The sequence below is a fragment of the Phaenicophaeus curvirostris genome, chromosome 17, assembly GCF_032191515.1.
Source record: "Phaenicophaeus curvirostris isolate KB17595 chromosome 17, BPBGC_Pcur_1.0, whole genome shotgun sequence".
NCBI classification, from domain to species: Eukaryota; Metazoa; Chordata; class Aves; order Cuculiformes; family Cuculidae; genus Phaenicophaeus; species Phaenicophaeus curvirostris.
The window spans coordinates 7,994,236-8,017,221 of record NC_091408.1 but is presented as its reverse complement, the minus strand read 5'-3'; the positions used below and the strand labels follow the sequence as shown (position 1 = coordinate 8,017,221).

Sequence of the window (22,986 nt, the reverse complement as noted above, 5' to 3'; positions counted from 1 at the left end):
TTGTTGGCAGGCTCGGAAGGGAAGCTGACGGTTGTTGCTCAGAAGATGAGTGTCCTTTCAGGTGAGGATTCTAGAAGAAAGCTGCTCCTGTGGTGGAGGAAATCCAGCAGAAGGCTGAATGAAAGGGATCTATACTTAAGCCTTTCAGATTCCCTGCCTGTCATTCCAAATTGGCTGTGGTTAATAGAGGGTTTCGATTCAAAGAAAACAATTGGCTGGTAGGTGAAATGTTTTATGCAAGGAAGATGATGACTGTATCCTGGGTGAAACTGAAGACAGAGGTACTACATTGTTGGTACCTGGGGATGTGACATCCAGATATAGCGATGAGAGAGAGAATTGTCACTGCAAGGATTGAAATATGAAGAGTCACTCTTGATTTGTTTGTAGGTTTTGCAGCACGCACTGGTAGTTTGGGAACTAATGAGATAATTCCATCCTTTCAGGGATTGGCAGCCTTAGTCACCATGCGGTTTCTGGATCCTCCAGCCAAGCTCTGAGTGGAACTGTGGCTGAGCTTTTCATCCCTTTCCTGCAGCAAGAAGGTGAGACCTCTTGGCTTTGTTCTCGGTTTGCTAAGCTGTTTTCATCTTGAGCGGGATTTTCATGTGGCCTGTTACACAGAATAAATCCAGATTCTCACCTGTTGTGTTCTGAAATCTGTTGGCCTGTTTTGATGTGCAGACCCATGGAAACAGTGCTGTGTCTGTTAGTGGCACATGCGTTCTTTACCTGCCTCCTCCTGATGGTGTTACATATTTCCTGGTTTGTGTCCCTGTGTTTATGCAATTGCTGTACTGACGCAAGCACTATATTAATTCCTAGTCCATGAAGGCACGTTGGTTCATGCTGTCTCTGTCCTGGCTCTTTGGTGTGTTCGGTTCACCACGGAAGTTCCTAAGAAGTTGGTAGAATGGCTAAAGAAAGCCTTCAGCCTGAAAACCTCTACATCGGCTGTGAGACATGCCTATCTGCAGTGCATGCTAGCCTCTTTCAAAGGTAAACCTATGCAGCTATTAATAACTCTTCAGTGTGTGGTTTAAGAGAAGTGTAATCAACTTTTATACTTCCTGATATAAGTAGATAGCATTAAGGAAGACTTTATAAGGCAGTGTCTGTTCAATGACCACCTTCATATTTCTCATTAAACTCTCTTTTGCCTGCAAGATTATAAAGATGGTTTGTCTCCTTGTGTAAGCAGCATCACTGCTAAATGTGCTGTCTTTCAGTATACCCTCTTATTTTAGTCTCGTGCTTAGATTGCAAGGCTTCTAGCTCAGGGACTGTGCTTTTGATTTACATAGCACCCAGTACACTGGCATCCTTTGGCTCTCGTGAGCTTTAAAAAAATAAAATTGATGTGTTTGAAGTAAAGATCTTTAGAAGTTCTGAATTTTGGGTGATCCTTTTGAGATTTGCTTCTTTTGGTCCTATCCCCTTTGACTTCATTTTTTTCATCCATGGGTCAGTAGGTCTGCTGCCTGTATAAGAGGTGGCCCTTTCTTGCTCATTCTGTGTAAATCAAAAAGGTGATGTGCATTTGCTTAAGAGATCAAAAACTTCTTGCATTTTATAGATACAGTGGATTTACCTTTGTTTCTTCAATATGGATACAAGTGAAATTAATTCTAGATTTTTCTATTGTAGCTGCCAGGAATTTCTGTGCCACCATAGGGCTGAAAAGAACCACTCTAAACACTACTTAAGTATTGCAAGAGAGACGTCAGTATAGCAACCTTGAAGTTGCTCGAGCTTGCTGTGGGCAAAGGGGATTACTTGTGTGTGACATGTGCAGCCGTTCAAGGGATCTGGGCTCAAGAGAATGCATATTCCAAAGTAGTTTACTCGCCACTGGAATGCTGACTGCCCTTGCTTTGACCCACCCAGTCATACATCAAACTGGGGCTTAAAGAAAACATTCTAACTCTTACGAATTTGGGATTAAAACATTGCCTGTGAATGCTCAATCTAGAAGCACCTCGCTCAGTTTCTGTGGAAGTGAGGGTCACAGACCAGTGGAAACCCTTGGCTTGTGAATGGTGGAAGTGGAACAGATGGTCATGGCTTGCCAGGAGGTTACTTTCACTGTCTTAGGGAAACTTAACCTTTGAAGTTGGACTTCCTGTGATTTGAACCGATTCCTTTAACACAACGGAACTATGGTGTTTTTTTTTTTTTTATCCCATGAGCAGAAACTCCTATTAAAAGGGGGCTTGTTTATCTGTGAGGAGTGTACTGAAGTGATTATCATCGTCATAGTTAAAATTTCATTAGAGTAGTGATGGGCAAATACTGTGGGAGATTCAGTCTTTCTGGAATGTATCTGGTTCCTTTCCCTGTCTCGTGACAGCAGAAGAACTATTGATGCCCTTGTGGTATAAGGTGTGAAAGTATTTGTAACTTGGCTTTTTCTGGCTCCTCAGGTGACACGTTATTACAGGGAACGGACTTGCTGCCCATGCTGATCCAGACAGTAGAAAAAGCAGCATCTCAAAGTACTCAGGTTCCCATGGTGACTGAAGGAGTTGCTGCAGCTCTGTTGCTCTGCAGGATGTCTGTAATTGAGGGACAAACTGGTAAGGTCAAAACCCATCTATTAGAATCCAATTTCTGAGGGCTAACACCTTTTTTTGACAATGTGCCTGAGACACTATTCCTTAATCTCTGTTGCTTCTGCAAGAAGAGTCATTGCCCTTTTGTAGACCAGGGAAGGAATTATTCCCATTTCCGTCGGCTGTGTCAGTGTAGAATTCTTGCTATTCCATGGCTTTGCAAATTCCAGTTTCAATTCACTTGGGCTGTATTCCTCTTTGTTCTGACAGAAGTGATTCACCCAGACCTTACATAGTAGGACTGATGCATTAGAAGTACTGCTTGCTTGTTCTTTGTGTGGTATTTTTACAAACTGTCTTTGGAAAGCTTGAGGACTGGAATTCTGTCTTCCGTTAGAACATAGTACAAGAACTGTCTGAGTTCATACGTCTGCCAGGATGTAAAATCCAGGTGTGTTCTGTGTGTCAGAAGCATCACACCAGTTTCCTCCTTTCCTTCGTTTTTAGGAAGGGTTGCCCTATGGAAAGTCAAAGTGACACAGACATTACACTTCACTGGTGTAAGTCAGAGAAATACATTGTTGTCAGCAGGTGTTTTTTGGACATGCTTTTTTAGTTCTGAATGAGAGAGGCAAGAAGCTTTGTAACGAAAAGCAAGCAAAGCTAGAAATAATTTGAATGATTTCAGGAGACAGAATTCTGCTGTATTTTATGTAAGCTGGTGAGTTCTGACTTATTGTGAAACATCCTTGACAGGCATCTGTTCTTTTCCTGTCAGATTCTAAGCTGAGTGGTTTCTGGCAGCTGATTCTGGATGAGAAAAAACAAATTTTTACGTCGGAGAAGTTCTTGCAGTCTGCATCAGAGGAAGGTATATTGTCAGTTATGGTATATGCAGTTGCTGTTTAAATCTATTACTTAGCACTTTCAAGAGCTACTGTTGCTGCTAACCATGTTCCATAAGCCTGTGTTCCATAAGCCATGGAGGATATGTGAAGGATATGGAGAAGCCTAAAATTAAGAAGATTAAAAAAAGTAAAATAAGGCTGGAGAAGAAAATGTGTAGGTGAATAGTTTAAGACATATGGAGGAAGAATACTAAGAGATAGGAAATCAATTGGGTTGTAAATTTGTGTCTCTTTGCTCTGTTTTGTTCTCTTGTGTTTTAAGATTAATTGGAAAAAAATGGAATGTGTCCAATGGAAACCATTACTGACTACATTTTAAACTGGAAGTTTTGAAAATGAGTTCATGAATCATTTCTCTGAAACGCATTCACTTATCTTTTGTACAAAACTTTGAAGAGGTTAGGTTTTCTAATTAGGAAATAACATCATTTCATCCCTGTTTCCTGAAGGCAGTGTGTATATCCATTTATTTTCTCTCCCAGGTCTGCAGGCATCCTGAAACAGCATGATTTGGAAAATTCTATGTTGCTGCTGATATTTTAAGAGTAAATATTGTCATGATTTGGTTATTTAAGCAAAACCATCCAGCTTCACATCCTGTGAAGCCCACCCCGTCTCAGGACTTTCTGCTCCTGCTTTGACATGGTTGAAGGCTGATAAACAAACCAAAGGGCCTAGTGATAGTTGAAGCTCAGAAGATGGCGTGGGGTTAAATGCCAAGGATGCTGTTCAAGCAGCTTTGTGCACATTACACTGAGTTCTGTGTGTGCATTATTGTCATTGGAGACGTTTAGTTGGCGCTTGGGAGCTAGCAGTACTGATGCGGGAAGCGTGGTGTTTAGCATTTGATTTGCTGTGTTGACTTAGGCAAAAACACATCACACATTCTGGTCAGGAAAATTTTGCTGGGACCCAGCTAACAACATTTCTGTTAAATCATGGTTCTGTTTCCAGTCTTGGCAGATCTGAGTTGGATTTGTCTCTAGCTTCACTGAGAAGATTATATAGAGCTTGGGTTGCTATTTTCATGTGTCCCTCTTGCTGTTTGTTTGCAGGTGAAAAAAATCTGTTTCCATATGAAGTCTCATGCTATTTAATTATTTGTCTTTTCCCACAGCGATGTGTACAGTACTGCAGCTGACAGAGCGCCTTCTCTTGGATCACGCACAGCGGCTGCCTGAAAGTAAAGTTCAGTACGTAGACTGCACTTGTTGCCACTGATCTGTGTCTCATCCCTGGATGTTAATGTGGGCAGTGGAGAGGGTGGGCTTGGGATTAGCACAAAGTGTTGAACTCTGTGCTCTTGGGTCCAGTTGGTTTTAGCCTCCCTGGCTAAACCTGCTTATTTCTCCTTTTTCAGGCAGTATCACCGTGCCCTTGTTGCAGTGCTGCTGAGTCGGACCTGGCATGTTCGAAGGCAGGCTCATCAGACAGTTAAGAAGCTCTTGTCCTCTCTGGGAGGGTATAAACTGGCCTATGGGCTCTTGGAGGAGCTGAAAGCAGTTCTCAGCTCTCATAAGGTGAGTAGTCAAGAAGTGTGGTCTCTGTTTCTGCAGTTGTTTGAAAGTTGCCAGTAACCTGCCTGCCCTAGATTTGCTGTTAGCAGTGACATGCAGCAGGATATGAAGATGGTTCAGTTCCCACTCGTTACTAGATTACTTCATGTTATTGTATCGTGGTCTGTAGTTTGCCTGATATACAAAGCAGACATGTTACTCAAAATTAATTGTGGAGGAAGGTGTAGTTTTTCATGTCCTTCTATTATTTTAATCCAGATTTAATCCCTGCTAGAAGACCAAGTGTTTTCTTGGTATCCTAATTCTTTGGCCCTGGCTTATAGCTCAGGCTGTCTATTTAAAACAAATGTATTATCAGTGCTTTAGTAGGAATTGTTATAAAAAGAAAATTAAAAAAGGACACAGTGAGTGCTGTTACTTGTCATTTGGTTAAGCCAGCACTGTGTCAAGTTGTACAATAGATGAATTTGCACTAATGAGACACCAAGGCTGGGATTTTGTAAATAGCCTTCTCATGTCACAGATACAGCCTGAATACCGTATTTTTGAGAAGATAATGGGTAGAATTAGACTGCAGAAGTTGGGCATACTGTTCCCAGTCAGCTGCTTCAAACTTTTCAGAAGTCCTCCTTGCCAAAAATGTTAGTTCTAGTCTTATTTTTACCCTGGCTTGCCAAATCTAGTTTAGTCCTCCATTCTTAGTCTTTCTATCACTGTCATCTCTGTGCTTCAGTTCTACAGTTTTTGTTTATCTCATCTTTCCTTTGAGAACTTCAGGTTGTTGATACTTATGGGGGGAGCTGATTGTTGGTGTTCAGTATGTTGTTACTGCAGGGAACTGTGGTAGGGTTCAGGAAGGCAAGCTGTGGTGTATAATGACAAGTTGTCCACTCAGATTCTGCCTCCTGAGGTCCTGGTGATGGAGTCGGGGGAGCTGTCGGAACTAGGAAAGACATACATTCCTCCCCGTGTCCTTCATGAGGCGCTCTGTGTCATCTCAAGTGTGGCAGGACTTGATGTGGATTCCTCTGAGCCAGAAAATCTGGCACTGGAGATGCTGCTGGTGAGCCATCATCCATCTGTAGGTAAGTGAAAGGATAAGACCACTCATTGCCAGTCTGTGACACTTTTGTTTCATTGTGTTAGCAGTCTACTTCCTATTTATTATGGTCATTTATTCTCTTGCCAGTGGCCGTGCAGCCAGGCCTTTGGCCAGCCCTCCTCATCAAGATGAAGATAGATCCCAAAGATTTCATTGCCAAACACCTCAATGACATATTACCCAGGATCACTGCCTACACTCCAGGGAACCAGGTGGTAAGCTCTGGCATTAGTTTTGTTAGTTTTGGGAAGTGCTTTGGAACGGGAGAGTTTTCTGGAGGAGTTAAATACTAACTGGTCTATAAGGAAGAACGTTTGTCTCAAAGGTGGGCTCAAAGACAGTGCTTCTGGTGGAAAGGAGCTGGGATTTAAAAGGGGGAAGAGTGTGTACCAGCAACTGAGGAGAATCTATATAAAATTCAAATACCCAATGAACAAGGAATTAGGACGTAACATGGGCTGCCTTAGCAGGGCATACTTTTTGGAGACAATTTCAAGGAATACTGAGAAAAATCTTTTTTTCCTTTATTTTCTTGATAGTCATCTATGAACGCAGTGGGATCTCTCTCTCTGCTGTTACCTAGTCGAGTGCTCCCACAGCTCATTGCCATTATCTCAGCAACAATGGAGAATCCAGCTCTGTGCCAGGTTACTCGAGAAGAATTTGCCATCATGAAGACACCAGAGGGAGAACTGTATGACAAATCTATAATACAGAGGTAAGACTTTTTATAAATGCCTTTCTCTGTGCACCTGGGAATTGATTGCTGCACTTAGCCAGGGGGTGAGTGGGTTTTTCAGGTCCTTTTTCTGCATGGAAGTTCCCCAGTTTATGTGCTTGGATCTTAGTCCAGAGCAGGGCTGATTCTTTTCTCTGCTTTTCCTTCTCAGCGCCCAACAGGATAGTATGAAAAAGGCTAACATGAAGAGGGAGAACAAAGCTTATTCCTTCAAGGAACAAATCATTGAGCTGGAGCTAAAGGAGGTGAGTTGGTGGGAACAGGGTAGCTAGCCTGGTGCCAGAACTTTCACTGCTGCCTTATCTATTTTATTGCGTGGCTTCTGGGATATATGTGTACACTGTTGGGAAAAAGTCTCTGAACTTCTTCAAATACCTAAATGTTGTCTTTTCTTTTGTCTGTGTGTATCAGTTTCTTTTTTCTTGTATCTGTGTTTGTATCAATTTGTGTGGTTTTCTACTTATTTTGAGTGTGCTTATTAGTTGGTAATATCTTTTCCTTTTCCTCTTCATCTCTTGTTCAATGTATCCCGTGTAACTTGTTCAGTACAGGGTGTTAAGTAGGTCCTTCCATGTTGCAGACGCCCAGCAATTCTGGTCAGTCTGGCCAGAGCAATGGATGTAGGTGTGGGGAAGAATGGTGAAAGGAAGGGAACGTACCAGGTTGACTGGAGCTTCTTTTCTTAAAGGTTGACTTCTTTTTGCCCTGCAGAGGATGACCGCTCCATCTGCTGTAGGAAAAGTGGGCAACTCTTGTGATGTCAAATAATTTGTTATCAAGTTAAACATGGGAGAAACTGATGTGAGGCTGCTAATGGGACACTGAAGTGTTGTTAACCTGCTGTTTTCAGTTTTCTGTCTTCACTTGTGGGCGATATCCTTGGAAGAATATCTTGATACTGTTTTAAAAGTAAATTGCAGAAAAACCCCAACGTAGCCAACTTCTTCTCTACTGAGTTAGGGAGATGTAGTTAGTGGCTCTTGGTTAGAGGTGTCCATGGTGCTCTATTGCAGGAGATAAAGAAGAAGAAAGGAATCAAGGATGAGGTGCAGCTGACTAGCAAGCAGAAGGAGCTGATGCATGCACAGCTGGAACGAGAGTCTCAGATAAGAAAACGGCTGAAGGAGGTAAGTTTTGATGACCTTTTTTACCTGCTCTGCAGCTACCATGACCCAAGTAATTTTGATAAAAGGGAAATGGAGAAGCATTGAGAAATTTGGTAATAACCTATTTGCTTCTTTCATTAGAAATTAGCTTTAACAACTTTATTTTTCCTAATTAAGTTTTTATGGTAATCTTTGGAATTGGTTCTCTTACAGCTTGATAATGAGCTGGAAACAGCCCTGGGACTGTTGGACAGTGTTATAAAGAGAAAACCTCCTGGTCTGACTCAGTACATCCCTGGTCTCATCAGTTCCTTCTTGCCACTTTTTCGATCACCTTTGGCTGCTCCAAGGATTAAGGATCCTTTTCTTTCCTTAGCTTCTTGCGTCATGCCTGCTCGACTGAAAACCTTTGGTTAGTATTTGCAGTTGCTGCTTACGGGCAGGGTGTCCTTTCTCTTGCAAGCTGTGGATTGTGACAGACCACAGACAGCCAAGAGGGAAAATTCGCCCTGGAACAGTGCTTAGGAAGAGGACTGTGATGTCCCAGAGGTCCTGCTGCTGGCTAGGACTGGGTCCAAAGACAAGGAGTTGTCTAGTCATCATGACCACCTCTCAGTAGCACTTGCTGCAGTGGGATTGTCTCCCCTATGGAGAATTTGGAGGATGTATGTTGCTTGCACATCTGTGTGTGAAGGAAGCTGTGCCCCCTCAGGGCTGTGCTTCCTTCTCTGTGCTCTGTTGCCCAGAGCTTTGTTAAATTTTTGAGTCTGTGTTCCTGGGGATTTTTTTTCTCAAGAAATCTTTGGTTTTAGACCTTTGATGAATTCTTTATTCTTTCATACCAGGCACTTTAGTAAGCCATGTGACCTTGCGCCTGATGAAACCGGAGTGTGAATTGGATGAATCCTGGTGTCAAGAAGACCTGCCAACTGCTTTGAACAGAGTTGTTAGCTTGCTGCATGCCCATACTGTTCCAAGCCGAACAGGCAAGGGAGAGCCAGGTAAAAAAGACTGTAGATCCCTCGGACACCGCACCCTCTTAACTTTTGTAATTTTGGTGGTTTATATAATATTTCGTAGGTGAGACTTCCTTTTTTTAAATCAGGTAAGTCTTCCTAGATATGAAAATGCTTAAGGGGTTTGTGATGGCAGTGGTAGAAATAATATTTCTACACTTACTATATTTGAAACAACAGTATTTTTTCTTAAATGGTTCATACAGACGTAATAGCAGTGAAGTTGAGACTCATCTTTGCCAAGGACGGTTCCTACCTTTCAACACCACTTAGCATAAGTGATTTGGTGAGACTAAGTGGAAGGACAGAATAATTGCTTGTTATCTGTGATCTCAGCTGTGAAGTGCCCGTGGCCTCTGCTTGTTTGCTGTATAGTGCTGCAGTTCATGAATATTTTATTCTGGCACGGTTGTAGAAGCAGCAGTTCTTTCCCCCACGAAGGCAAGCACCGGTATTTTTAGAGTGCAAGGATATGATCTGGGTTAAAATGAACCTTTTTCTTGATTTTTTTTTTGTTTAGTTTTCTTTTTTTTTTTTCTCCACTGGGTTAGTTTTAATCTAGATCACTTCCAGAATTGGCTTCATTTAGGGGTGTCCAAGGACTTGTAGCATTGCTTTGAGGGTAATGATACAGAAGAGAGAGGGTAGGTCTGCTTCCTTTGGAAGCACGGATGGCTTAGGCGGTCTTAAAGCATTTGAAATGATAGAGGTTGTTCATCCAGGCTTTGGAGCTGTTCTTCATGTGGCTCAGTCAAAAGCTGCGGTGGTAGATGGTTTGTAATTTTTAAGGGAACTGGGGAACTGTAGGATTCCATTTGTCCCTTACCCCAGCACCCCGGTTCTCCTCTTGTGGTTCCATTGCCAGCCAGATCACAGTTGGGTGCCTGTGGCATGTTTAAGCTTCACAGCTGAGTAACAACAATCAACCACGTTGAGCACCGCTTCAGTGTTGGTGAGAGATCAGTGTCTCAGTTTGTTTCTGTAGTAAGTGCAAGTTCATTAACCTCTGAATCCATTTTCGGGCTCATTTCCAGAAAGTAGTGCAAGTATTTTGAATCCTTCAAGCAGTTTTCCTACACCACTTAATTAATATCTGGGGTTTTTTTTCCCACTTCTGCAAGAGAAAGGAAGGAGGATCCATAGCATTTTGTCAGACAAGTCATGTCTCCCACATGGATTTTTCCTCATTTTCAAAGTTCTTTGGAGTGTAGTCTTGCAATATTATTTAGTGGAGGTCAGTTTCTTGGTTACTGTGAGGCATAAGAGAGACTATACCTGTTTAAAATGCAGATGATAAAATTTATCATTCACTGCTGAATGCCAAGATACATTCTATAATCCTTTCCATACTGGTCACTACCAGCTGCTGTCTTAATAGAACATTTATCTTCTCAGATAAAGCTCTCTTCCTTCTGCCTAAAAATATCTGCCCAATAATTAAAAAAAAAAAAGCGTAGAAGCAAACAGATATGGAACAAACAGAGAAAAATCCCACATCGGAAATGAAGGGAGTTTTACCTAAGGTAGTCATGTTAAATAGTTAGCAGCTCACCACATTTAGTTAATATTTCTCCCTTGAACTACTTTTGCAGTATCTGTGCCCTACATAAGCTGACTAATACTGCAGTATTGTATCCACAGTGCTCTTCATCTGCATCTTCGAAATTTAAAATCTGGGGTTCTCTGACAGCACAGATAAGAGATAGAAAGCAAACATTTTCCCTTTAGAAATACTTAGAGTCACTTAGCAAGTCTGTACCTAAGGCTGAGGCTGGCCAATCCTTTATGAGCTGCCAAGATGTACATTTTATACTAGTCAATATTATAAAACAAAGATGACAGAGGATCAGCTATGCTTACAAGGTTTTTTTTCCTTTTCACAGGTGCTGCCCCATTATCAGCTCCAGCATTTTCGTTAGTCTTTCCTCTCTTAAAGACGGTTATAACTGAGACACCCAATGACAGCGAAGACAAGGAGGAGTTCCTGGTCAAGATTCTGCAGATCCTTACAGGCCATGCTCAGCTGAGGTCCTCAGGAAATGGCCAGGCTTTGCTGGTAGATGAGGTAGGTGGGAACTGTGGGGATCAGAGGACCTCCTTCAACAGTTGTTCAGATGAGGCGTGGGATCAAACAGCTAGTATGTAAGCTGGACAATACAGATAAACTCCACAAGTGAAGGTTAACGTTGTAAGATTGTCTCTGTCACAGGTTTTCATTACCTGTCCAGCCCTAGGTTCTGACTGTGCTTTTGTAAGGAACGTCACAGACAGGCAAAGTACTTCAAAGTCACAAGACATAAGGCTTTTTCTCCTCCCTCTGCCTTTTCTGCCCCTCAACCTTTCAGAATGGTCCAGAGTTGCTGCCCCGGAGAGACATGCTGATTCTGCTGACTCGGGTGATAGGAACGGGTTCTCCCCGGTTACAGGTGAGTCTTCAACTTCATAACCACAGTCAGGATGCCGCCTGAGTTCCATCAGCACCTAAGGGAAACGCATCCCCCTGGTTTAAGTCTAAGGCTGGTGGTTGATACATTACGAGTTTTCTCCTATGCTTATCTTGGGATAAAATGCCTTTTTTTCCTGTGGGTTTTATTGCACAAAACATAGTCTTCAGTTTTCCATCAGTGACCTTGTTTTTCCTTTTCTAAGGCCTTGCTCTGGCAAAGAAGTTTAGTAGGTGCTCCTTCAAGTAGCCAGCAGTAAATTTTGTTCTAAGGGATGCGATGGCAGAAAGATCAAAAAGCAAAGGGTTGTATTGAAGTCATCAGTTCTCATTTTTGACACGAACTTTTGTCACTGGACTTTGAGATTATCTTTTTCTTTTATGATAGCACTCAGCCCCCACCCTGTGCCTGCTTTGGCCAAATGCACAGAAGGGGCAGGCAGCAGTGGAATCTCTAATACTTCCTTCATAACATTTTAGGTTTTGGCATCCAATGCACTGACCACCCTGTGTGCCAGCAGCAGTGGGGAGGATGGCTGTGCCTATGCAGAACAGGAGGAGATCGATGTGTTACTTCAGGCCCTGCAATCTCCATGCATGAATGTTCGAGATGCAGCTCTCAGGGTACGTGGGAATAATTCAGGGTCACACTGAATGCCTTACTGTTTCGGGAGGCAGGTCTTCTCCAACACTGATGAAGAGAGGCTTCATCTGTGATACTGCTCTTTGTGTAGCTTGATGCAGGTGCAGGCACTAGCTCTGAACAATAATGCTCTAGGTAATGCCTTTGTGCTAGATTTATTTTGCAAAAAGCAGTACTCTGGATCTATGAACACCTTTGTTTTGTTAAAACAGGTGTAATTATGACAACACCTTTTATTTACAGTTGCGTGAGCTTAGTCTTAAAGAGAGAAGTTGTCAAAAAATTCCTGTGTCCTTGGGCACAATGTTTTTAGAAAGGGCACTTGGTTTTCTTTGCCATGAAACATTTTTCAGCTTAGCTCACCTGAGCTGTCTTCTCTGCGCTTAAAAGCACAGTAGTGTCTCTGCATCCTGCCTGTGCAGCACTGTTCTTGGGTTTCACCATCTCGCCTGTTAGCCAGGAAGTTCTTGATCTACATAGGCAGCATACTCCACAAGCCAGCATGGATTTTGACACTTCTGACTACTGAGAGCCTGATTTGGCAGAGTTTTTAAGGTTTTAAAACATTGGTTTCTAAAATCAAATCCTTGCACTGAGTCTCCTGTCAACTAATTCAGGGACTGATGGAGCTACAGATGGTTCTACCAACCCCAGACAGTGATGAAAAGAATGGACTGAACCTGTTGCGTCGCCTTTGGATAGTAAAGTTTGATGTGGAAGATGAGATTCAGAAGCTGGCAGAGAGGTAGGAGTTCTTCCTGGCTGACTGGATTGTAAAGGGACCTCTCTTCTGCTCACATCATGGAGCTCCACAGGCAGGGGCATTGTCTCCTACAAGTGGAAGGCAGCTTTGGGTCACCCTGGTATTGCACATAGAATCATAGATCAGCTTCAGCTGGAAGAGACCTTAAAGATCATCCAGTTTCATCCCCCCTGCTATAGTGGTGGCTTCTCTTGCTTAAAGGTGACCATTTATCTCTTATGTGTGACTCTGCAGGCTGTGGGAGTCCATGGGTCTAGAGTTGCAGCCTGACCTCTGTTCCCTACTGATCAAAGACGTCATCTATCATGAAGAGGCAGTACGACAGGCAGGTGCTGAAGCTCTTTCCAGAGCTGTAGCTCACTATCGAAACCAAGCAGCAGAGGTCATGAATAAACTTACAGAGATTTATCAGGAGAAGCTCTATGTAAGTACTCTTGTCCTAAGGGGCACAAGCTTGTACTCTGTTCTACATTTTTATCGATCACTTTTCCTTTTGCCTGTCTGGAGAACGTGCGTGAAGCCTATTGTTGCTGTGTTTGAGTTTATCTCAAACTTTAATGTTTTGAGCTTGAAGTAATCAGCCAGTAATGGCACCATGGTACAGGCGGAAGAGATGCCTTAGGTGATACCAGACGACTGTGACAGAGCAGGGTTAGTCTAAGTCTTTTTGGCCCTAAGTGAGCTCTCAGCTTGTTTTTTTCACTGTGCTCTTCTGCTAGTGGTGTCATACCTCTGTGCTGCATTTTAAAATGGCATTGCAGGTATGGCAGGCAGTATCGTCTATGTGAATGTCCTTGGAAAAGGCATTCTGATGAAATTTTTTCTCCTTCCAGAGGCCACCTCCGGTTTTGGATGCTTTGGGACGTGTGATATCTGAATCACCGCCTGACCAGTGGGAAGCAAGGTACAGTCAGCTTCAGATGGATCTCATCAATTCCTGTGCATCCAGATGAGATGTTCTAGATTTTTATTTAGAAGTTCAAGCAGGAGAGAAATAAGTGAATGTTAAAGGAACGAAATATACGCGGTTGTATTGACTTGCTGCTTTCATGCATCCTTCTGGTAGAGAATATTTGTGCCCCTCGAGTAGGTGGGCAGGTCAAAGTTGAAGTGCACACAGTTCCATGACATTATTGGATGCTATCTTCTCTATGTCCTTCTGATAAGAGAAGAGTTTTCCTCTCAGACTGCCTTACCTTACTCTGTTTCCACCTCCACATGGGCTGTTGATTGTTTCAAGAGCCCTAATGAGGTGGACATGTTCCAGTTCGGATAATTGGTTTTTGTCTACTTGTGAGTTCTACACAGGTTTAATTGGAGATCATCTTGTTCACTACCCATCTCAAACTTAATCTGCTCTTTAATACTGAATCACCTTGTTGTAAAGCTGCTGTATTTCAGCAGTAGATGCAGCGATGCTGATGTCTCTCTTTGTTGGCCTAATTATCTGTAATGCTTAATTGGGATAAAAGTAATTTTGTGACTGAAGGACTGTTGTCCTTTTGGCAACCTGCAGCATGGGGTTAAGTAATGAAAAGCATGGAGGTTGGATACTGAAGATCTTTGGTCTCATGGTGGTTCTCTCTCTCAGTTTCTGTAATGAAACACTGATAGCAAATGTGATCGTGACCTCAAGCAAATTCTGTGCAAAGTCAGTAAGCTTACAAGCTCACCATATTTACAGGTGTGGCATAGCTTTGGCCCTCAACAAGCTCTCACAGCATCTGGACAGTTCTCAGGTGAAGCCCCTCTTCCAGTTTTTTGTACCGGATGCTCTGAATGATCGCAATCCTGAAGTCAGAAGGTGCATGTTAGATGCTGCTCTTTCAACGCTCAACACTCATGGCAAAGTAAGTCTGAACGCTTCTCTCTTGCAGTGGAAAGATGGAATGACAATCTAGATACTGTGTTGGAGCCCATAGATTTTTCTTTTTTTTATTTATTCTTGGAGGTTGCTGTTACTTTTGAGAGCTGAAAACTTTCATGTAGTAGGAGTTTTTGTGTGCTTGGAGTCGTTCAGTTAGTGAATAGTGTTGACTAAGTGTTGTGCTTCCCTGCTTTTGCTATAAAAAAGAAATAGCCCTGAATTAACTGGAGTTATAATGGTGCAAATCTCGAGTAATAAAAGTAAAATGAGACCACAAATCTTTTAATCCTGGGATGATGAGAATTCCCTTTCAGGCCTCATGCAAAACAAAACAAGAAAGCTTGCTGATGTTGGCTTAATTAAACTGAAAAGAACTGAAGTCATTCAGAGAATTGAGGCCCATCCTTCTCCTCACTGCCAGCCCTTCTCCAGCAGCGTTAGACTGGGGAGCCGTGCACAGTGTACATTGCTTAGCTTCTGATTTCCCCTATGTGCCAGTCATCTCTCCCAGACAGCCCTCTGCATTCCTGTTAAACCCAAGACAACTGGAGTATTTTCATACTATACATTCTTTCCTACTGTTTCTTAGAAAAGCAATGTGGACTTCGTTTTGTCTTTCTGTTCTCGCTTTGCAAATGGAGCAAGCAAAGAGGGGGCACTGAAGTTCAGGGCAGTGGTCTTGCCTAGTTGCTTGCGTTGCTTTTGGCAGGACATCATGCTGGCAGGTTTGAGGGATCTAACTTTTAAGAGCTAACTTCTCTCTAGCAGGAAATATTTGTTGCCTGTCAGGGCAGCACAAGGTTTTATATGATGTGACACAGTAAATGAACTGTAAATACAGTGCGATTGTTCAGTTTGTTGGCTCAGAGAAGAACAAACAAGGCCACTGAGCATAGCAAATCCCATTCTGAGGGGACTCTAGTGACAAATTCTGTGGTTTTGTTTTTCAGGACAATGTTAACTCTCTCTTACCAGTGTTTGAAGAATTCCTAAAAAATGCTCCTAATGATGCCAGCTATGATGCTGTCAGGCAGAGCGTGGTCATTCTGATGGGTTCACTGGCAAAACATCTGGACAAGAGTGACCCTAAAGTGAAACCAATTGTTGGTAAATTGATAGCAGCCTTGTCCACACCATCTCAGCAGGTAGGTGCCTTCTTGGAGGAGCTCGCAGGTTCCACGCAAAGGCAGGTTAACACTATGATACTTTTAGGGATGTCTCGGACATGGAAGACGGCTCTAGTGGCAGAAAGCTGTCACTGTGGGTGCAGTCTGGGTGGAAGCTACATTGATGATGGATATGTTGTGGTCTGATAGCTGGTGGACTGTTTTACAGGTTCAAGAATCAGTGGCAAGCTGTTTGCCACCTCTGGTGCCTGCAATTAAGGAGGATGCAGGAGGAATGATACAGAAGCTAATGCAGCTGCTTTTAGAGTCTGATAAGTATGCCGAGCGCAAAGGTGCAGCTTATGGGCTGGCAGGCCTGGTGAAAGGCCTTGGCATCCTCTCTCTCAAGCAACAGGAGATGATGACCACACTGACCGATGCTATCCAGGACAAGAAGAACTTCCGTCGGCGTGAGGGTAGGGGACAAAAGCTTTTCCCTCTAAATATTCAGTGTTTCTTTTGTACTTGCAGCCGCTGCAGTCAGATCAAATGGTATCTCAACACCAGTGCTTGCTTTATCTACATTTATTTTACTCCAGTTTGCAGAGAAGGAAATGGAAAGTGTCTGTCATGAGGCCATGGATTGTGCATAGTGTCCTAAAATTGCTCTTGGTAGAAGCGTTTCTGGTCTTTTATAGGGGTACTGTGTGGGGGTACTTGTTCAGCTGCAGCTGGCCCAGAGGGACTCTCACAGCCTAGTTGTCCTTTTGCTGCAGGATGTTTCCTCCTGTCTGTATTTCTGCATACCTAAGCTAGGTCTTGGAGGACCATTCTGTGGTTTTAGTGCAACTGAGCTGCTTGTCCTTTCTAAGACCAGAAATCCACACCACAGCGCTAGCCACCAGTGCAGGAAGGCTAGAGACTTTGAGCGGTGATTTTGGAGAAACTCTACAGCTATTTACCGAATTGTGTCTTCTTTTTCATCCCCATTAGATGAAGTATACTCTCTTCTGACTGTCCTGTTTGTTCCTTTAGGAGCTTTGTTTGCCTTTGAGATGCTCTGCAACATGCTTGGAAAGCTCTTTGAGCCCTATGTGGTTCATGTGCTACCTCACTTGCTGCTCTGTTTTGGAGATGGGAACCAGTATGTACGAGAGGTGAGATGCCTTAAATTTCTGAAAACAAAGAGTGCTAAGAGAAAATGAAATGGATATAAATACTGTTTGTAACTAGTCAAATAGAGAACGGGACCTGTCCCTTGAGATACCACTAATAACAATTTGATCATATTAATAACCAAGAGCATCTTATTTCATTGGCTGTTAATTGGGAGCTACTTGGCTAGTGCCTATTTTACTTAGATACTATTTTAGATGAAGGCTTTGTTCCCACTGAGACTCTCATGAAGGAAAAGGCATGTGTTGTGACACAGCTTGTAAGTGTTCTCTTCTCCTTGGAGGCTGCAGATGACTGTGCCAAAGCTGTGATGAGCAACTTGAGTACTCATGGAGTGAAGCTGGTTTTGCCATCCCTTCTTGCAGCACTGGAAGAGGAATCTTGGAGAACCAAAGCTGGTATGGGCCAATATTGGACTGACACGACTGAGAGTAGCCCACAGTTCCCTTCACTGTCATTCCCCTTGTTTATTTCTTCATCCCTGCAGATGGCCATGATAGTTTATTGTCTCTTGAGGACTGTAGAACTTAGAGCTTTTGAGTTTCCTGATGCATTTGAGCAACTTCCCCCTCTTCCAGTGGATTCAAGGGACACTTCTCACCCCTCATCTCTCTAGAAATATTCCAGAAGCTGGAAGTTCTCCCCACTCCTTTCTTTTCCCTAGTACAACAGAAAAATAGTTTTTAGTGTTTTGAAGTGAAATAGAGTGATTTAGTGCATTTCAGCTGTTCTGTGTGTTCTGGTCATATCAGTTGTAGATTGAGTTTTGAGTAAGTGTGGTCATCTCATATCTCTTCTTAATGTTGTGTGTTGTTCTGTTCATTGTTTTTGTGTACTTCACGCACAGGCTCAGTGGAACTGCTGGGAGCTATGGCGTACTGCGCTCCCAAACAGCTCTCTTCCTGCTTACCCAATATTGTGCCCAAACTCACTGAAGTGCTTACAGATTCCCACGTGAAGGTGCAGAATGCGGGCCAGCAAGCTCTCCGGCAGATTGGGTCTGTCATCAGGAATCCAGAGATCCTGGGTAAGGATGCGCTGCGTCTCTAATGTCCCGACAGGACCATGGTTTATAATAGCAAGGTTGATGTTGACAATATTTGGGATTAAATCCAAGCTTCTATAGAAGTGAAACTGCTCCTTGAAAAGTACAACCTGAAAACTTAACAGCAGCTCTCTGCTTTAAGGCTTTTTGAATGCTACTGTCTGTTTTGTCAGCTAATGTTAATGTGGTTTCTTCTGTCCCTGTGCTGCTAGTTGCTTCAAAAGGATCTAAAGCATTCCATGAGAGAACACCGGCTCACCCTGACATACGTTTTTGTTTAATGTATGAATAAAGTCTTTTATTTTCCTTTTACAAATGTCCAGCAATCGCTCCAGTTCTGTTGGATGCTCTCACCGACCCCTCCAGGAAGACCCAGAAGTGTCTGCAGACTCTGCTGGATACCAAATTTGTTCATTTCATTGATGCTCCATCCTTAGCATTGATCATGCCAATCGTTCAGAGAGCTTTTCAGGACCGTTCCACAGACACCAGGAAAATGGCTGCCCAGATCATTGGGAACATGTACTCCCTGACCAGTCAAAAGGTACAGTGCTAAAAAACCTCCCTAACTGTGCTGTACTTGCTGTGTAGGAGATAAAGGAGCAAGCACTAGAATTTATTTGGTTTTGAGGATTTTGCTGCTAAGGCAGACAATAATAGAGTCCATGTGGCTTCTTTAATTAAATATATTTGTAAATATATGTATATATTGTAAATATATTTGTATATATGTAAATTGTCAGATAATGGCTATCAAGACAGTGACAATTCTCAGATGCTTAAGGCTGTCAGCTTTGTACTTTGATCATCCTGTTATTACCAGATTTATCCCTGCAAAAAGGTCTTGCAATTTTTACTGTATAAGAAATGCCTTAATAAACAAACAAACTAAACCAGTACCAGTGAAACACAGATCAGCTGCTTACAAATGGATCCAGGGTTTGTTTGAAAAGTATTTCTAGAACCTCTCTGTAGGCTAAAGATCCGTGTTTAATTTTTGTGCTGATAATCTCAACTTTAAACCTTGTGCAAATGTTAAAGAGTGTTGGATTTTCTGTAGATACAAAGTGCTAGGTTGTGGATGAGCATCAAAGCAATTCTGGGCGATCTGCATGGAACTCATGTTTTGTGAACTTAAAAAGCAATTCAGTGTGCTGCTTTGCAACTGATGAAACTCTCGGGGCTCTTGCGGATGATAGTTTATAATACAGGGCTGAATTCCCTTTATGTGAAGAAGACTTAGGTTGCTTTCTTGTTTTGAATCCAGTTCTTATTCTAGGGGATTTTTATTTCAGGATCTGGCTCCTTACCTCCCCAGTGTGACGCCTGGACTGAAGGCATCTCTGTTGGATCCTGTACCTGAAGTAAGTCTTGTACAAACACTGTTTGTCTGTCAGTGTGTTGGGTTAGACTTTGTCCTGATCTTCTGTCCATCTGTAATCAGGCTGACACATCTCTGTCTTAGTAATTCTGACTTGATATTTTGCACATCACTGTTCCTTTTGCTTGTCAGGTGCGTACAGTGTCTGCAAAGGCTCTGGGAGCCATGGTGAAGGGCATGGGAGAATCATGCTTTGAGGATCTTTTGCCGTGGCTGATGGAGACACTGACATATGAGCAGAGCTCAGTGGATCGATCTGGTGCTGCTCAAGGTGAGGATACCTGTGCCTGGATACTGAGCTCAGATTTTCTCCTGCTAAATCAGATTGGCTGCTTGTTTCTTGTGTGTATCAGTTCTATTCCCTGTTTATTTTCCCCAGGTCTGGCTGAAGTTATGTCTGGTTTGGGTGTAGAAAAGCTGGAGAAACTTATGCCGGAGATTGTGGCTACTGCCAGTAAAGTGGACATTGCACCACATGTACGAGATGGTTATATCATGATGTTCAACTACCTGCCAATTACCTTTGGAGACAAGTTCACTCCCTATGTTGGTCCCATCATTCCTTGTATCCTTAAGGTATGTAGCAGAAGCCTGAAGACTTTTATTTATTAGAGGATAAAAAGAAGTTTCTGGAGTATTTTAAGCATCATTTCCAGTAACTGGGATATGCAGAGACTTGTGCAGCATAATTTAAATCAGAAATTATTTCTTCTTCCAAGTTATTTGCTTGCTGTCTTTCGTTTGTAGTCACTAGTAATTTCTTGAAACCGCCTTTGTGCATTCAAGACTCTACAGTTCATTTACTTCTCATGTCTTGCGCTGTAGCCCCCAGCTTTCACAAAAGCTTCTCTCTCTTTGTTCAGGCACTGGCAGATGAGAACGAGTTCGTGCGGGACACTGCCCTGCGTGCTGGCCAGAGAATCATAAGTATGTACGCTGAGACTGCCATTGCCCTTCTCCTGCCACAGCTTGAGGACGGCCTGTTTGATGACTTGTGGAGGATAAGGTAAGGGATAACTGCCTCATCCACAGACATTTTTATTCCATGGCTGGAAAACTGGAGTGATTCAGACTCCTCAAGCAAATGCAGAGACCTTCTGGGAGGAAAAGCAAGTGTCTCTTTTTGGTTGTTGATTTGAGTATGATGCTTACAGCACCCAGTCTGAGAAACCCTGCCAGCTGTGGATCAGTTTTCCTGGTACCTGCAGAGTATTCCTACCAGATTTTTAATTCTGGTAGTGACTCTGAAAAGCAGTTCTAAGGCAGCTGTTGTGGCAATATTTAGCCGTTGATATATTGGGTTTTGTTTTTCAAAATGTTGAGTAAGTTATTGTTCTCCTGTGTATGGAAAAGGGCTATGGGGCATTCATAGCTCATAGCAATTGCACAAAGATCAGTTGTACTAAAAGGCTTGTATGAGCCGATTGCTGATGAGTGCACTTATCCCAGGTGAATGTCTTGTCAGTTGAGACAGATTCTGGCAATGCTTTGTTCCTTTCTAGAGTTTAGGCTGTTCCCTGATTCACTGCTTTGATACAGGAATTCTCTCAGTCCCTTCTGGTTTGGAATTCATTCCTTCCCTTTCTCTTTAGCGTGCTGCTTCTCAGTCATGTAGGCAGATCGATCTTGCATATCAGTCCATGCAGCCCTTCAATGCTGGCCAAGCTATTTGCCTTGTGTTTTGCTCTCGCCTGCATTTGTCCTACTGTTCTGTTTGGACAGGCAGTGCCCGAATACCCTGTTTGTAACGCTTGGACTTCCTCCTGTTGCTAGGTTTAGCTCAGTTCAGCTCCTTGGAGATCTTCTATTCCATATCTCGGGAGTCACTGGAAAAATGACCACAGAAACTGCCTCAGAGGATGACAACTTTGGAACAGCCCAGTCAAACAAGGTAAAGCTGTTCTTGTCTGTTGTACCTTTGGTGGAAAGATGTATTGAATAATCACGTATTTTGTTCTTTTTATAAGTGTCAGGAGCAGGTGGTGCAATTTTGTGATCTTTCTTTTCAGGCCATTATTAATGCTCTTGGTGTGGAGAGGAGGAACAGGGTGCTGGCAGGGCTGTACATGGGCCGCTCAGACACCCAGCTGGTTGTGCGCCAGGCCTCCTTGCACGTGTGGAAGATCGTTGTCTCAAACACTCCTCGCACGCTGCGTGAAATTTTGCCAACCCTCTTTGGGCTTCTGCTGAAATTCTTGGCCAGTACTTGTGCAGATAAGCGAACGGTGAGAAATTGCATAATGCCTTCCTGTTCCTGCAGGTGACTGAATAAACTACTTCCCAAAGAACACGAGATAACTCTTTTCTATAAATCACTCCAATAGTAGTGCTTCCATTCCTATTCTGTACTGTAAACAGTAGTTTATAGTCAGAAGTTAATATTTGCTCACAGTTCACCTTCTTAAGTTTTATAAAACAGGAAAATAGTTAATTAATACATTTTTGGGGACAGGTTGCAGCACGGACATTGGGAGACCTTGTCCGAAAGTTAGGAGAGAAGATCCTTCCTGAAATCATTCCTATTCTGGAAGATGGACTGAGGTCAGACAAGAGCGATGAGCGGCAAGGAGTCTGCATTGGGTTGAGCGAGATAATGAAATCTACCAGCAGGGACGCGGTAAGTTGTGTGTGGAAGGTGAAATATCCAGCTTCCTAGATATTTATATGCTATGATGCGGGTAGTGCAGTTGAGACAGAATAATACAACTAGTGCTGGATTTGTTTTATAGATTGAATTACAAGTCTTAGAACTAACATGAGTTGCTGTTCTGGCAAATGTATGCCATTTTATCTATCTATTGTGTATCTATCTGTGTACTTAAAACATAGTACAGTTCTGAATTTTATGAGATATAATAATAGAAATCACCCACTAGGTAGCCTTAGATCGCTGCAGATATTTATGTTGATTAATCCTGGTTTTCTTCCAACATATTGCAAGCAAAGAGCAATGTAGTTTCAGCTGTGCAAATTCTATGTTCTTAGCTACTTTACTGAGATGCATGTGTCTGTTGGGCTTTAGAGATTCTGTAATTTTGTCTCTACATCTTTCAGGTGCTGCTTTTCTCAGAGTCCCTCGTTCCTACAGTGAGAAAAGCACTGTGTGACCCTCTGGAAGAAGTCCGAGAGGCTGCAGCTAAAACATTTGAACAGCTGCACTCCACGATCGGACATCAAGCTCTTGAAGATATCCTGCCATTTTTGCTGAAGCAGTTGGTAAGCATAGCTCAGCACTAGCAAACAACTTGATCAGTGATGTTGTAGGACAGGTTTTGAATAACCAGGTTAAAGGAAAAGCAGGATGGTAGTGGCAGACCTTCTAGGGAACAGCAACTCTGTGAAGGAGTCAGCCTAGTCATTTGGTAGGGAAGGTCTTGTGGCTAAAGCACAGACCTAAGAATTGCCACATCTGGCTTTGCTAGGGAATTGACATTGTAACCTGCTTGAGTTGTTTGGCCACCATTCTCAATATGGAAGATCTTTCTGATATGGCAAAAGAGCTTGGTTTGTGGTTTTGCTATATAATATGAGAGTGTTTTTGGATAGGACTTGTGTGTTGGTTCTATGATGACACGGTAGATTGTCAGTTGACACAGGTTTAGCTTGGTGTGTCACAAATGAT

The 22,986-nt window shown here is 42.8% G+C and overlaps 1 protein-coding gene across 3 annotated transcripts in view; it reads left to right on the top strand.

Annotated features, from left to right (window-relative positions):
• The window catches only part of GCN1 (GCN1 activator of EIF2AK4), a 40,435-nt gene that overhangs the window by 7,555 nt on the left and 9,894 nt on the right, over positions 1 to 22,986 (top strand). For 2 of the 3 annotated variants that reach the window (XM_069871222.1, XM_069871219.1), the window contains exons 12-46: positions 11 to 61; positions 447 to 545; positions 826 to 999; positions 2,424 to 2,576; positions 3,331 to 3,423; positions 4,578 to 4,653; positions 4,821 to 4,980; positions 5,873 to 6,062; positions 6,167 to 6,294; positions 6,619 to 6,797; positions 6,970 to 7,063; positions 7,832 to 7,945; positions 8,138 to 8,336; positions 8,770 to 8,925; positions 10,824 to 11,005; positions 11,286 to 11,366; positions 11,864 to 12,007; positions 12,644 to 12,771; positions 13,024 to 13,213; positions 13,623 to 13,693; positions 14,474 to 14,639; positions 15,607 to 15,801; positions 15,992 to 16,238; positions 16,798 to 16,919; positions 17,222 to 17,336; positions 17,786 to 17,965; positions 18,307 to 18,527; positions 19,279 to 19,347; positions 19,497 to 19,635; positions 19,744 to 19,940; positions 20,228 to 20,370; positions 21,138 to 21,255; positions 21,374 to 21,589; positions 21,817 to 21,981; positions 22,419 to 22,580. In XM_069871222.1, the coding sequence (XP_069727323.1) occupies positions 11 to 61; positions 447 to 545; positions 826 to 999; positions 2,424 to 2,576; positions 3,331 to 3,423; positions 4,578 to 4,653; positions 4,821 to 4,980; positions 5,873 to 6,062; positions 6,167 to 6,294; positions 6,619 to 6,797; positions 6,970 to 7,063; positions 7,832 to 7,945; positions 8,138 to 8,336; positions 8,770 to 8,925; positions 10,824 to 11,005; positions 11,286 to 11,366; positions 11,864 to 12,007; positions 12,644 to 12,771; positions 13,024 to 13,213; positions 13,623 to 13,693; positions 14,474 to 14,639; positions 15,607 to 15,801; positions 15,992 to 16,238; positions 16,798 to 16,919; positions 17,222 to 17,336; positions 17,786 to 17,965; positions 18,307 to 18,527; positions 19,279 to 19,347; positions 19,497 to 19,635; positions 19,744 to 19,940; positions 20,228 to 20,370; positions 21,138 to 21,255; positions 21,374 to 21,589; positions 21,817 to 21,981; positions 22,419 to 22,580 (5,117 nt within the window). The remainder of the gene's footprint in view (positions 1 to 10; positions 62 to 446; positions 546 to 825; positions 1,000 to 2,423; positions 2,577 to 3,330; positions 3,424 to 4,577; positions 4,654 to 4,820; positions 4,981 to 5,872; positions 6,063 to 6,166; positions 6,295 to 6,618; positions 6,798 to 6,969; positions 7,064 to 7,831; positions 7,946 to 8,137; positions 8,337 to 8,769; positions 8,926 to 10,823; positions 11,006 to 11,285; positions 11,367 to 11,863; positions 12,008 to 12,643; positions 12,772 to 13,023; positions 13,214 to 13,622; positions 13,694 to 14,473; positions 14,640 to 15,606; positions 15,802 to 15,991; positions 16,239 to 16,797; positions 16,920 to 17,221; positions 17,337 to 17,785; positions 17,966 to 18,306; positions 18,528 to 19,278; positions 19,348 to 19,496; positions 19,636 to 19,743; positions 19,941 to 20,227; positions 20,371 to 21,137; positions 21,256 to 21,373; positions 21,590 to 21,816; positions 21,982 to 22,418; positions 22,581 to 22,986) is intronic. The other variant, XM_069871221.1, reaches the window with a different exon arrangement.